This window comes from Gadus chalcogrammus, chromosome 20, assembly GCF_026213295.1.
Source record: "Gadus chalcogrammus isolate NIFS_2021 chromosome 20, NIFS_Gcha_1.0, whole genome shotgun sequence".
NCBI lineage: Eukaryota > Metazoa > Chordata > Actinopteri > Gadiformes > Gadidae > Gadus > Gadus chalcogrammus.
Window position 1 is genome coordinate 19,705,507 of NC_079431.1, and position 13,682 is coordinate 19,719,188.

Sequence of the window (13,682 nt, forward strand, 5' to 3'; positions counted from 1 at the left end):
AATAGACGCCTCATTTTTCTGGAGGGATTGATTTAAACGGCATGCGAGCTGCTGGTTTCAGCGTCCATAGCAACCATCATAGCAACCATGTTATTATATTTCTCTCGAGACCTGAAATATTCTTCGTCATAACTATCGAACCAAACATCCTTCACATTCACAGAGCGAAGATTATGAAAGTTAAATGCACATATTTGCTAAAAATGTTAACATAAACACTTTTAATGGCGTAACTATACGCCACTAAAACTATACGCCACTAAAACTATACGCCATTAAAACTATACACCATTAGTCCGTCATTTTCACAGAAAAATATCGTAAAATCTATACAATAAGAAAGATGCTCACAGCGTCTATTAGAGCCGTAGTCGGGTTAATACAGGAGTGAATGGACTGCTGGAGCACCGGCTCTGAACGTCAAACATCGACGGGGATGGCATTGCATTTTATGGAATTTAACCCCCTCCTTGTCTGCAGACGACGCCGAAAGGTACCTTTCCCGCCAACGGCCGACGCTATAGTGCCCTTGCCAACAGTTGGTATTTGATGTTCTCAGAGTGAGACTGTGTTGGTTTTAGTGACATCATAAGTGGGAGTGTCCAACCATAGAAAATGATGTATGCTGGATATATCAGTATACCTGCCTACCCAGTGGACTACCAAATAACAACTTTAATGCCAGGGTAACAGCTTCTGTTTAAGCAAATTAGGCCTACCCTTGGTTCCATTGATCTTCAAGATCTAGAGTATAGAATATGTTTAAACAGAAGCTTAAGCCTGATGAATGAATACATTGTTTTATTCATTCATTCTAACCTTATAGCATGGGATGTGCCCAGATGGTAGTTAGCCAGCTTGTGTTGACATTGACACACTAAACACCCTGAGGCTGGCCCCCACACACACATCTGAAGGAAGTGGGTTTGGATCTAGCAGAGGAGACTTCTTTCACCACGACAGAGAAAGTTGTCGGGCAGAAAAGATATCCGCTTCCATGTGGCCATATTGTTTCTCTGTAAAAGGTAGCTATGATAACGTTTTCTCTCTAGCTCGCTCTTTGTTTATCTCTGTTTGTGTGTATTTCTCTCTCTGTCCCCCCCCCCACACACACACACACACACACACACACACACACACACACACACACACACACACACACACACACACACACACACACACACACACACACACACACACACACACACACATCCATTAATCAAGAGGGATAGAAGACTCTTCATGCTGACAGCCTACTTCCTCATTCTCCAGACACGTCTGTTTACGTTCTATTTTCAGATCCCACCGACTATCCCAAACAACCAGCAATGATTTACCTTTCAACCAATGCCAAATAAAGTGTACAAACAATAAAACATAACAATTCAAACGATACAGAGAGAGAGGAAGCCACCAATCTGAAGGTACCCTTGCGCACACACACACACACACACACACACACACACACACACACACACACACACACACACACACACACACACACACACACACACACACACACACACACACAGTGACTACACGAGTGATACGTAAATGGCAGCAAAGCAAAGTCCAGTATAAAAGTGCAAATTAAAAAACGTCTGTATATCAGAAAGGGCAATTAACATGTCCCAAATACGGCAAACAAACAAGAAGGAACTGCTTGTAAATGTTGAGTTAAAATGCGTCGTTGTTCAGAGCAGAGCAGCTGACCCCTAGAGCAGCTATAGCCTATCGGATGAACGGAGGAGGCACATGTGTGTCCGAACAGCGAGCAGCCCGTCGATGGATTCAACAGCAAAATACTTTTTGGGTTTTTGAAAAGTATCTGTTATAAGACCAAATTCAGCAATGATTTAATGAAGTGCATCTTGCACTTTGAACGTTTGTTGAAAACAGCTCTAAACTTTACTGCAGCCCAGGTTCGTGTCATCAAAAGTATCTTTAAGCCTGCAGACGTCAACTCGTGTAGGGAAAACGTGTTTAAATCTTGAGAAGATATTTCAAATTGATGAAGAACTAATGTACATTTTGGGGAGTGGTCCATTTCATTACTCGATGCGGACTCCTCGCGGTTTGGCGCTTTTTGCGGTTCTTCTGGATCTCCATCTGCACGTGAGTTATCATTATGCGCAATTTTTGGCCTGTTATGTGGATCGTTTCTGCAGAATTAGCATACTATTTTTACATTTTCTTAACCATATATTTTTTAACCAATGTCTTTGGGTTAGAGGTCACCGATTGAATTAGAGCAGAATAAACTCGCTGATTTACTTCCAATGTACGCCAGTGTTACTTCTAAGCTCTGTCCCTCTCTTTCTTTTCTCTTGACCCAGCAGGCGAACGCCATCCCTGCTGAGTGCGACCCTAACTACGTCCTTATTGAAGATGAAATCAAATGTATGGAACTGCTGAAGATCAACAGGAGTTCACATAATGTTGGGCAGGAAGGTAAATCCAAGAGCCACTGCTCGAGCACATGTTTATGGATAGACTCTTTGGATATATTTCGAACTATAGCCTACAATTGATTAGGGTAAAATATTTAAATGAAATAGACAGAATTCCAAATAATCGACCTGGTATTTAGTGGCAGTACAATATTGTACCTGTGTTCTACACTGAGGTTACATTTTAGGAGAACCTTCCCACAAAACAAAGAGCTGCTGGTGGTCATAACATTGTTTCTATCCTCCATGTGATGTCTATCCCAGGTAGCTAATGATTCACCTGTGGCGGTGACCTGTCTGTGCATGTTGGCCTGCATGTGTGTGTGTGTGTGTGTGTGTGTGTGTGTGTGTGTGTGTGTGTGTGTGTGTGTGTGTGTGTGTGTGTGTGTGTGTGTGTGTGTGTGTGTGTGTGTGTGTGTGTATGTGTTGGTGTTGGTGTTTGTGCGTGTGTGTGTGTGCGTGCGTGTGTGAGATTGTTTGTGTGTGTGTGTGTGTGTGTGTGTGTGTGTGTGTGTGTGTGTGTGTGTGTGTGTGTGTGTGATTATGTGTGTGTCTGTTTGTGAGTGTGAGGGAGAAAGAAAACCCTGATAATATCCTATAAGAGAAACTGAAGTACCTTGTTTTCCTTATTACCGAGACGGTAATTGTGTGAGCTGCGGTGTAATCCCATCAGCAGCACACAACACGTTGCCGCTCGCTTCCTCTTCCCGATCCCGCTACAGATTGGAGATCAGCAGTGAGCTTTGGTTCCTCTCTCTGCCTGATTGATGCGTACCATAATCTAAAGACACTTGCTCCAGGACAAGAGGTTTCCGACTGATGTAATAGATAGAAGTCATATCGCTCATCCCTAGGGCTGGGCGATATTGCAAAAAATATTATCACGATTATTTTTTTGATATTGATCGATATCGATATTAATCACGATATATGATTTGATACTGCTGCAGCCTGAAGAAACTAGAGTGTTCATTAGTTAAACCATACTTTTTTGTTTATAACCATATTTGTGATAAGGGAACATTTAATCACATTTAAATATAAACATTTAACTTCAAAAACGTGTTTTATCTGCTTCCAACAGAACAATATAAGGTAGCTTGCCTTGTAACCTATTGAAAATAATTTCAATATATATATTTTTTTTTACTTTATTTTTATTTATTTTTAATATCGAGCATTTATGTCTAATGCTTATCGTCGTAATCGACATGAGTTTTATCGCGATTAATAATCGTAATCGAATTATTGCCCAGCCCTACTCATCCCCTATGCCTGAGTTAGTGTGTTTTTGCCTTAAGGGCTGCAGCAACAACACAGTCTCACTCCCTACTCGTCAAACGTGTGACGCATGGCCAAGGATCCCTGGCGTCAATTTCCGACGAAAAGGTGGTACCCTTTTCGTCGTTTTTCAACGCGGGGTCCGTCAGATAGACATTCATGTTAATCCCTCAGCGTCGGATATAGACGAAAGGAAATCGATGTTTATCAACGGTGATGCCGTAGCTATTGTCTATTGATTTGTTTGACAGATTCACCATTAAACGTGTTTCTAATGCCATTTCTAGCGAGAAATGTACCTTTTCCTTGAATAATCTTCAGTCAGTGAATGTGTATGATCTTTATTAATATTTATTATCTGAATGGGAAATGCAATATTTTAGGACCGATTCACCGTTAAACGTGTTTCTAATAACATTTCTAGCGAGAAATATGCTTTTTACTTGCATAATCTTCAGTCAGTGATTGTGTCTGATCTTTAGTTTTATAGTTATCAGGAACACTTTATCGGCTCGCTCGCATGTTTCAACGACGTCAGGTTGCTAGGGACGCTGCTTTCGCTAAACTAGCAGCTCACGTGTTTCCTGCGTTTGTGTTATTAAACCGTTACTTTATGTAACTTTTAATGATATTGTAATAACCACAGGCGAGGTAGTGAGCGAAGTAAGCTTGATAGCAGGTTTATTGGATTCCACAATCGGACAGGCAGGCACAGCTCCACCGGAAAACTACAACAACCAAAACTCCCGCCCGGAAGGAAACCCCCGGAACCCCCTCTCAGAAGGCCCGCCCCTTCCCCCCAAACCCTGTGACGCTACAATACAGGCCCCCAGGACTGGTGCATATTTCCGGAATCCACCAGTGCTCAGAGGCCACGCCTGGTATTGCAGTCGGTTTAGTGGGCTGTGGACGGGTCCCGGAAGTAGATATCCTCGTTCACTCCAATACCAGTGGGGAGCAGGAATGTGTCTCCGCAGAAAATGTGTGGATATCAATCAAAGGTTCATAATTATCTTTATACCGTGTACTAAAAAAATGTACGTTTCTTCTTTTCAAAACGCCACCTCAAGCGTTTTATTAGCCGTTATCTCGCTGGGGAAGAGGGGTGTGCAGCTGAAAGGAGTCGTAGTGAAACAAATGGCATCCGAGAGGGCCTAGTTCAGTGCTCCGTTAACGTGTCCGATTTTTGGACTGGTTCATCTGCTGCTCAATAACTCTTACGGTACTCTGCTTGCAATCATTGTGATTCATCATGTATTGATCCATTTATTCAAACGATCCAAAGACAAAGAACAGGTGCATTACGGTATAATTTTATATTGTTGTTGGACCGGAGTGGGTGGATGGGCAGGGATCCCTGGCGTCGATTTCCGACGACGCCAGGGATGACACGGTCTCACTCACGTGCAGGCCCCCACCCTCGTGTTCTTCCAAGGCCCTCCCCCAGCTGACCTAATGATTCGCCCCCACACTGATTGACAAGAAGAACATTACAATAAAAGCACATAGAACAACTGGCATAACGGACAACGAAATACAATGCAACACATAACACACAAACTATTTAACTGTCCCAGGGTCGCTACAATATCGTAAATACGAATTCGTTCTCAGCCTATTTTTGCCATTTATTTACCGTGTTACTATGGCAGAATAAAGAATAAATTCATGCATCATCATTCAACTTGAACATGTGTTTTTACAGTATAGAGTGGTGGAGAGGGACGACGTATGTTGGCAAACCCGGAAGTGAGCGTCGCCCTCGGTTCCCTTGACAAAAAGCCAACGGGTTTTCCATTGGATTTTGGATTAGTGCAGAAAAATGTGCATCTTTGAAGCAACTCCTCAAAAATGGAAAATAAATAAATAAATAAAAATAACCGTGCTCCAAAGAACGAAGTGTAAACCAATGCATTCTGAATGGGAGTGTTTCTCCAATTTTTCCATGCTACACAGAACGAAATGTAAACCCATGCAAATAAAGACTTCATGTTCATAATAATTTAAATATCATTAATCTACAGAGTGTGTAGGGAGGTATTATATTTTTTTCAACGGGGCTGAATCCAGTCACTTGACCGTCATGGTTGCTATGGTGGTTGCTATCGACCGCCCCCTCTAATACTCGTGGCTCTAAAAACCACGCGGCAAAGGAGCTGCCGTAAATTGTGTTGTTTTTGTCGTAAACTAGGGTCCGATGGTTGAAAAATAGACAGATATTCCAAGGTATCCTTAAAAGGCAGCTTGGATGTGTTTATTTTCTGCAGTTTAGACTTCTATAACTCATTTTTGAAAGCAGAACACCAAGCTCATTGATTTAACAAGGGAGGGTTATTTGAAACAATTTATTAAATAAATATTTGTGAGAGGTCATTCCTTCTCCTGATTTTACTTCCTATTTATGTCTAGGGTAAACCCCTACTGTCCACAAGCATCCCCCCCCTCCCCATATGGATTTGGAGAATTGTTGCCACGTCCCAGTGGTGGAGGTATCATATATATATGAAAGAGGGCATTCAATTATAGCCTACTACAATGATCAATTAGGAGGCCGAAACCCTAAAGGAAGTGATCCAATAGGTGACTGAGTCGACAACATTTAAGTAAGCTGTATAGGGTCTCTTATATATCAAAGGGGGTCTCAAAGGACGCATACGCTTCAACCTGTGGCTCCAGCACTACAGGAAATGACTCTGCAAGTGCTCCATCTCGTTGCAACTCACCCAGCGGCTCACTTGCAAGATTTTGGCCTGAAGTTCTTCCCAGACCTACACCCTAGCCATCCAACATGCATATCTGAGAATCAGGCCTCTCTTTAATAATGACAAAAAGTTATGAGAGAAACACACATTAACTTTTTGTTATCTCATAAGCGGCGTGGTGCCGGCTCCTTTTGACCTTTTGACCCCAGACTTCAAAAACGTGGCCACAGGCCAGCTGTGTCTACACACCTTTAGCCACAAATGTACACCTCCATCCCACAAAAAATGGGGACTAGAAACTAACCTCTGTCTTATGTACATTTACTGTACTGTTGGAGGTCACGCCCCTTTGCCGACCTTTTCGAGATAGCTAGGGATGCTAAAATGTTTACACACATTTCCCGGGGCCCCGTGAACGACATATCCGAGATTTGGAGTTCTAGCCCTTAGAGAAAAAAAGTTTTCCCAAATGGAGTGTCATTTGGACAAAGCCCCTCAGAAGTGTAGCCTGCAAGACCTAATGGTTCAGAATGTGGTGGAAAAACAGTTTTTGAGATAGGAAGGTCCTACCGCCCTGAAATTTTAATACCTTATTCTAGGGCCTAACTGGGACCTCCGCACCGAAACTTGGCCCGGTCGGACCCCGAGGGCAGGGAGGGGGGGCCCTTCCTGCCCGAAACTTGGCCCGGTCAGACCCCGAGGGCAGGCCCCACCCTTCCGGCCCTCGGGGTCCGACCGGGCCAAGTTTCGGTGCGGAGGTCCCAGTTAGGCCCTAGAATAAGGTATTAAAATTTCAGGGCGGTAGGACCTTCCTATCTCAAAAACTGTTTTTCCACCACATTCTGAACCATTAGGTCTTGCAGGCTACACTTCTGAGGGGCTTTGTCCAAATGACACTCCATTTGGGAAAACTTTTTTTCTCTAAGGGCTAGAACTCCAAATCTCGGATATGTCGTTCACGGGGCCCCGGGAAATGTGTGTAAACATTTTAGCATCCCTAGCTATCTCGAAAAGGTCGGCAAAGGGGCGTGACCTCCAACAGTACAGTAAATGTACATAAGACAGAGGTTAGTTTCTAGTCCCCATTTTTTGTGGGATGGAGGTGTACATTTGTGGCTAAAGGTGTGTAGACACAGCTGGCCTGTGGCCACGTTTTTGAAGTCTGGGGTCAAAAGGTCAAAAGGAGCCGGCACCACGCCGCTTATGAGATAACAAAAAGTTAATGTGTGTTTCTCTCATAACTTTTTGTCATTATTAAAGAGAGGCCTGATTCTCAGATATGCATGTTGGATGGCTAGGGTGTAGGTCTGGGAAGAACTTCAGGCCAAAATCTTGCAAGTGAGCCGCTGGGTGAGTTGCAACGAGATGGAGCACTTGCAGAGTCATTTCCTGTAGTGCTGGAGCCACAGGTTGAAGCGTATGCGTCCTTTGAGACCCCCTTTGATATATAAGAGACCCTATACAGCTTACTTAAATGTTGTCGACTCAGTCACCTATTGGATCACTTCCTTTAGGGTTTCGGCCTCCTAATTGATCATTGTAGTAGGCTATAATTGAATGCCCTCTTTCATATATATATGATACCTCCACCACTGGGACGTGGCAACAATTCTCCAAATCCATATGGGGAGGGGGGGGATGCTTGTGGACAGTAGGGGTTTACCCTAGACATAAATAGGAAGTAAAATCAGGAGAAGGAATGACCTCTCACAAATATTTATTTAATAAATTGTTTCAAATAACCCTCCCTTGTTAAATCAATGAGCTTGGTGTTCTGCTTTCAAAAATGAGTTATAGAAGTCTAAACTGCAGAAAATAAACACATCCAAGCTGCCTTTTAAGGATACCTTGGAATATCTGTCTATTTTTCAACCATCGGACCCTAGTTTACGACAAAAACAACACAATTTACGGCAGCTCCTTTGCCGCGTGGTTTTTAGAGCCACGAGTATTAGAGGGGGCGGTCGATAGCAACCACCATAGCAACCATGACGGTCAAGTGACTGGATTCAGCCCCGTTGAAAAAAATATAATACCTCCCTACACACTCTGTAGATTAATGATATTTAAATTATTATGAACATGAAGTCTTTATTTGCATGGGTTTACATTTCGTTCTGTGTAGCATGGAAAAATTGGAGAAACACTCCCATTCAGAATGCATTGGTTTACACTTCGTTCTTTGGAGCACGGTTATTTTTTTTTTTTTTTTTATTTTCCATTTTTGAGGAGTTGCTTCAAAGATGCACATTTTTCTGCACTAATCCAAAATCCAATGGAAAACCCGTTGGCTTTTTGTCAAGGGAACCGAGGGCGACGCTCACTTCCGGGTTTGCCAACATACGTCGTCCCTCTCCACCACTCTATACTGTAAAAACACATGTTCAAGTTGAATGATGATGCATGAATTTATTCTTTATTCTGCCATAGTAACACGGTAAATAAATGGCAAAAATAGGCTGAGAACGAATTCGTATTTACGATATTGTAGCGACCCTGGGACAGTTAAATAGTTTGTGTGTTATATGTTGCATTGTATTTCGTTGTCCGTTATGCCAGTTGTTCTATGTGCTTTTATTGTAATGTTCTTCTTGTCAATCAGTGTGGGGGCGAATCATTAGGTCAGCTGGGGGAGGGCCTTGGAAGAACACGAGGGTGGGGGCCTGCACGTGAGTGAGACCGTGTCATCCCTGGCGTCGTCGGAAATCGACGCCAGGGATCCCTGCCCATCCACCCACTCCGGTCCAACAACAATATAAAATTATACCGTAATGCACCTGTTCTTTGTCTTTGGATCGTTTGAATAAATGGATCAATACATGATGAATCACAATGATTGCAAGCAGAGTACCGTAAGAGTTATTGAGCAGCAGATGAACCAGTCCAAAAATCGGACACGTTAACGGAGCACTGAACTAGGCCCTCTCGGATGCCATTTGTTTCACTACGACTCCTTTCAGCTGCACACCCCTCTTCCCCAGCGAGATAACGGCTAATAAAACGCTTGAGGTGGCGTTTTGAAAAGAAGAAACGTACATTTTTTTAGTACACGGTATAAAGATAATTATGAACCTTTGATTGATATCCACACATTTTCTGCGGAGACACATTCCTGCTCCCCACTGGTATTGGAGTGAACGAGGATATCTACTTCCGGGACCCGTCCACAGCCCACTAAACCGACTGCAATACCAGGCGTGGCCTCTGAGCACTGGTGGATTCCGGAAATATGCACCAGTCCTGGGGGCCTGTATTGTAGCGTCACAGGGTTTGGGGGGAAGGGGCGGGCCTTCTGAGAGGGGGTTCCGGGGGTTTCCTTCCGGGCGGGAGTTTTGGTTGTTGTAGTTTTCCGGTGGAGCTGTGCCTGCCTGTCCGATTGTGGAATCCAATAAACCTGCTATCAAGCTTACTTCGCTCACTACCTCGCCTGTGGTTATTACAATATCATTAAAAGTTACATAAAGTAACGGTTTAATAACACAAACGCAGGAAACACGTGAGCTGCTAGTTTAGCGAAAGCAGCGTCCCTAGCAACCTGACGTCGTTGAAACATGCGAGCGAGCCGATAAAGTGTTCCTGATAACTATAAAACTAAAGATCAGACACAATCACTGACTGAAGATTATGCAAGTAAAAAGCATATTTCTCGCTAGAAATGTTATTAGAAACACGTTTAACGGTGAATCGGTCCTAAAATATTGCATTTCCCATTCAGATAATAAATATTAATAAAGATCATACACATTCACTGACTGAAGATTATTCAAGGAAAAGGTACATTTCTCGCTAGAAATGGCATTAGAAACACGTTTAATGGTGAATCTGTCAAACAAATCAATAGACAATAGCTACGGCATCACCGTTGATAAACATCGATTTCCTTTCGTCTATATCCGACGCTGAGGGATTAACATGAATGTCTATCTGACGGACCCCGCGTTGAAAAACGACGAAAAGGGTACCACCTTTTCGTCGGAAATTGACGCCAGGGATCCTTGGCCATGCGTCACACGTTTGACGAGTAGGGAGTGAGACTGTGTTGGCAGCAAAGGCCTCTGAATGTATTCATTTTAATGTGTGTTTTGGGGTTTCATATGTTTGCACACAGTTTTGGTGGTTGTTGTCGAGGTTTGCGTGACTTATGCCTCTATTCCTTGTTGATCATTTATTTTGTGAGAAGATGGTAAACTTTTGAAAAATAAATAAATCTTACTTCTTACAAAAGATCAATACTATGCAAGACAGTAGGGAAACATCCAGGCAAACCGTGGGACGTGAGCCCCAAACCGTGGGATGCGAGCCCCAAACCGTGGGACGCAGGCCTCGAACCGTGGGATGCGAGCCCCTTTTGCAAAAGATCAAACACACAGTCAGACTGTGTCCCTTGATACGAGATAAGTCATGATAAACTCAATGGGAAATATACCCATACTCTGTCTGTATATATTATATAGCCTACAATATATATGATATAGAACAATAGCAAAAAAACTAAACAACTTACGAAGTTGTCCCTCATTGAGCTAAATTTGTTCCTCATTGCGGCTGTAGTTCAGACAGATCCGTCTGTCTGAAACTAACCAAATATATCAAATGTTTTTTAAACCAATCAATGAAATTTGACAAGAAGCTTTAATACAAAACAAAATACAATAGGTGCGTGTGTTGTTGTGTCAAACACACATGGAAGTTCTCTGCTTAATTAATCTGTTATTGTTGGTTTTTTCAATTATAATACAATTTATGTCTTGTACCTGAAACATGTGTCTCAAATGTTACAATATAGCCTATAAGACTAACTGTCAACTTTTTGATTATTCTTTTTTTAAATTTGTACGCCAAAGAGGAATTCCATGTTTAAAAAGGTTTATGACATGGGGGTTCAAAGTTATTTTACCGTACCTTATCTCAGACTAAACAATGTAGACCTTTCCTTGTGAAACCACTCAAACCAACACTACAGCTGTCCTGTCTGTGCAGTAATATCTACTCAACTTGGTGTATATTAATTAGCTTAATAGGATTACCCATAGCCTACATTTAGTAACTTATATTTCGGATCCTAACTAATATGCCTTTGTGACTTGAAACATAGATACATCTTCTAAATGCAGAACTCGGTGTCAAAACAAAACTAGTGTTCAGTATCCCCTGGATTTCAACTAGAACCATCAGTAGTACTTCTTCTGTGACTGTTTTGGGTCCAAGGTTTGCTTGGGGACCTTGCGTCAGGTAACGCGTTCCGCCTTCCCCCTGCCTCTACAGTTGATCCATAAGCTCGGGCTGTAGGGCAGGGACGGCTTTTCTCAACTTGAGTTCCCTGCCGCGGAAATGAGTGCACTGATCTGACAGCTGTTCCAAGAGTTTCTTCCTCCATGCAACAAATTTGTGCTATTAGGAAGGAGTCCATGTCTGTCAAAGGCAGGAGGTCGATATGCACCTGCCGGATCATGCATTTGAATATTATGCCCCACCTTGGCTGTCTACGATGACCCATCGTCACCTGGGCTGAAGCAGTCTACCTGAGTATAAGGTTTTCTTTGTGGAGGCAGACTCTGGCTTGGCCAGGACTGCCATTTTTGGAACCATTTACAGCAGTTAATGCACTCCCTTTGGCCCAGCAAACTGCTTCCCTACCATGCAGGATCCAGTATTTTCTGCAGGCTTCTGCGACTACCCGCTGGGGTCCTGGGTTCTGTAACTACTTCCTGCAGTTTGGAACAGTGAGGCCCCAAGTGGTGGAAAGCATAGCTAGCTTCCTTTTCCTCACCGCTCACATCAATCTAATGTTTGCGCGCAGCTTCTGTAAGTGACGGCAGCAGCACAGGCGCTACCTAAAAGAGCTGAACTGAACTGAAGTGATAAAGTCTCTTGTCTGGTCACAGCAAAGGTCACACGGTTGTAAAGCAGCCACTGATTTACTGCTTCAGTTTCAGGATAACCGGAAATGTAAAGATGTTGAATTGAACATATGATAGGAGGATTAAACGTAGGATGGATCAAGGGGGGAGGAGCAAATATCCTTCAGGACTTGATTTGTTGCTAGAATTGGTTATCACTCAACTTATCCGCTGAGTGATAGGGTGCTGTGGATCCAACAGCACAGGATGTATTTACTCAAGCTCTAGCTAGTAACTGCGACGTTGCCGTCCTCTTATGCGGATAAGCCGTGTGGCTCTGTCAAACTCGTATGCCACAGTCAGTAGGAGACTGCTAAACTCAAATTGCTTGATGTCATTCAGGTGATCTTCGGGACAAATCAGTCCTTCCATACTGCTGTAGGTGCTCGTCTCGGCTTCCTGATAGTTAGCCGTTGGTGGTGGCCTACTGGCGTGCAGCCTGCTTTTTCTACAACGTACCTGTGATGTGTGGGATCTAGAATTGATGGCTGTTGGTTTGGCGTCTGTAGTCATGAGTAAGCAGTAAGAGTGTTGCTTTTATCAACTCTTCACTGTTAAGGTGAAAGGCTGATGGAGTATCTGGGCACTAGGCTCCTCTGCCGTTGAGGAGTCGGCGTCTTGATACCAGCGGCTCTGCAGACAAAGGTCAGACAACTTCTTACCCGGCGCGATGTCTTCAACTGAGTTTCTAGCAAATCCACATAATGCCAGTTTTTAGTTTTTCAATGTGTCTATCAGTTCCTGGATCTCCACCAACCTTGTGCCCAAAAACACCTTCAACTGGCCAGAGTGGGAACAGAGTCTTTCCCACAAGGTGACTTGGTGGATGTTGAGTGTGAGTAAGCATGAGCAAGGTGGCTAGCTGTGCTCCTGTCAGCGCTGCAGTTCAGGCAATGGATAGTCTGTTTATTCTTTGGGCCTATCTGTGATCCTACCATCAGGAGGGCGACCTCGACCTGGCCCCAGTAATCTTGGGTTTCTAGTTTGGCCACCAAGCCCTAGGCCCGTTCTGAGGCCAAAGGGAGATGTCCGTCTAAAACGTGGAGGAGACAGAGGAGTGGAGGATTAATAATGAGAGGATTTCCAGCCATAAATGGACACATCACAGCATCATGTTTAAGGCTTATAGCTGTGCAGCGTAAACTTCACCACTATATATTTTATTCTCCTTTGTTTACAGGCCAAGACTTGCCTGTAAACAAACTAACCCTAACCTTAATAAACCTATGTGCTGTATGTATATCTGTATTCAACTACGTTAAAAGGCAAATTCCAAAAACAAGGATCTAGCTGAAGCAGTTAAGCAACTAATGCAGCAGTATTACATTCCGAGTCACCCTTTGGTCTTC

General features: G+C 43.3%; 1 protein-coding gene across 1 annotated transcript in view; it reads left to right on the forward strand.

The window, feature by feature from the left end:
- Window positions 1-1,593: 1,593 nt before the first annotated feature.
- The window catches only part of sctr (secretin receptor), a 31,497-nt gene continuing 19,408 nt past the window's right edge, over window positions 1,594-13,682 (forward strand). Inside the window, exons 1-2 of the mRNA XM_056579289.1 lie at window positions 1,594-2,115; window positions 2,337-2,451. Of these exons, the coding sequence (XP_056435264.1) occupies window positions 2,023-2,115; window positions 2,337-2,451 (208 nt within the window). The 5' untranslated portion in view covers window positions 1,594-2,022. The remainder of the gene's footprint in view (window positions 2,116-2,336; window positions 2,452-13,682) is intronic.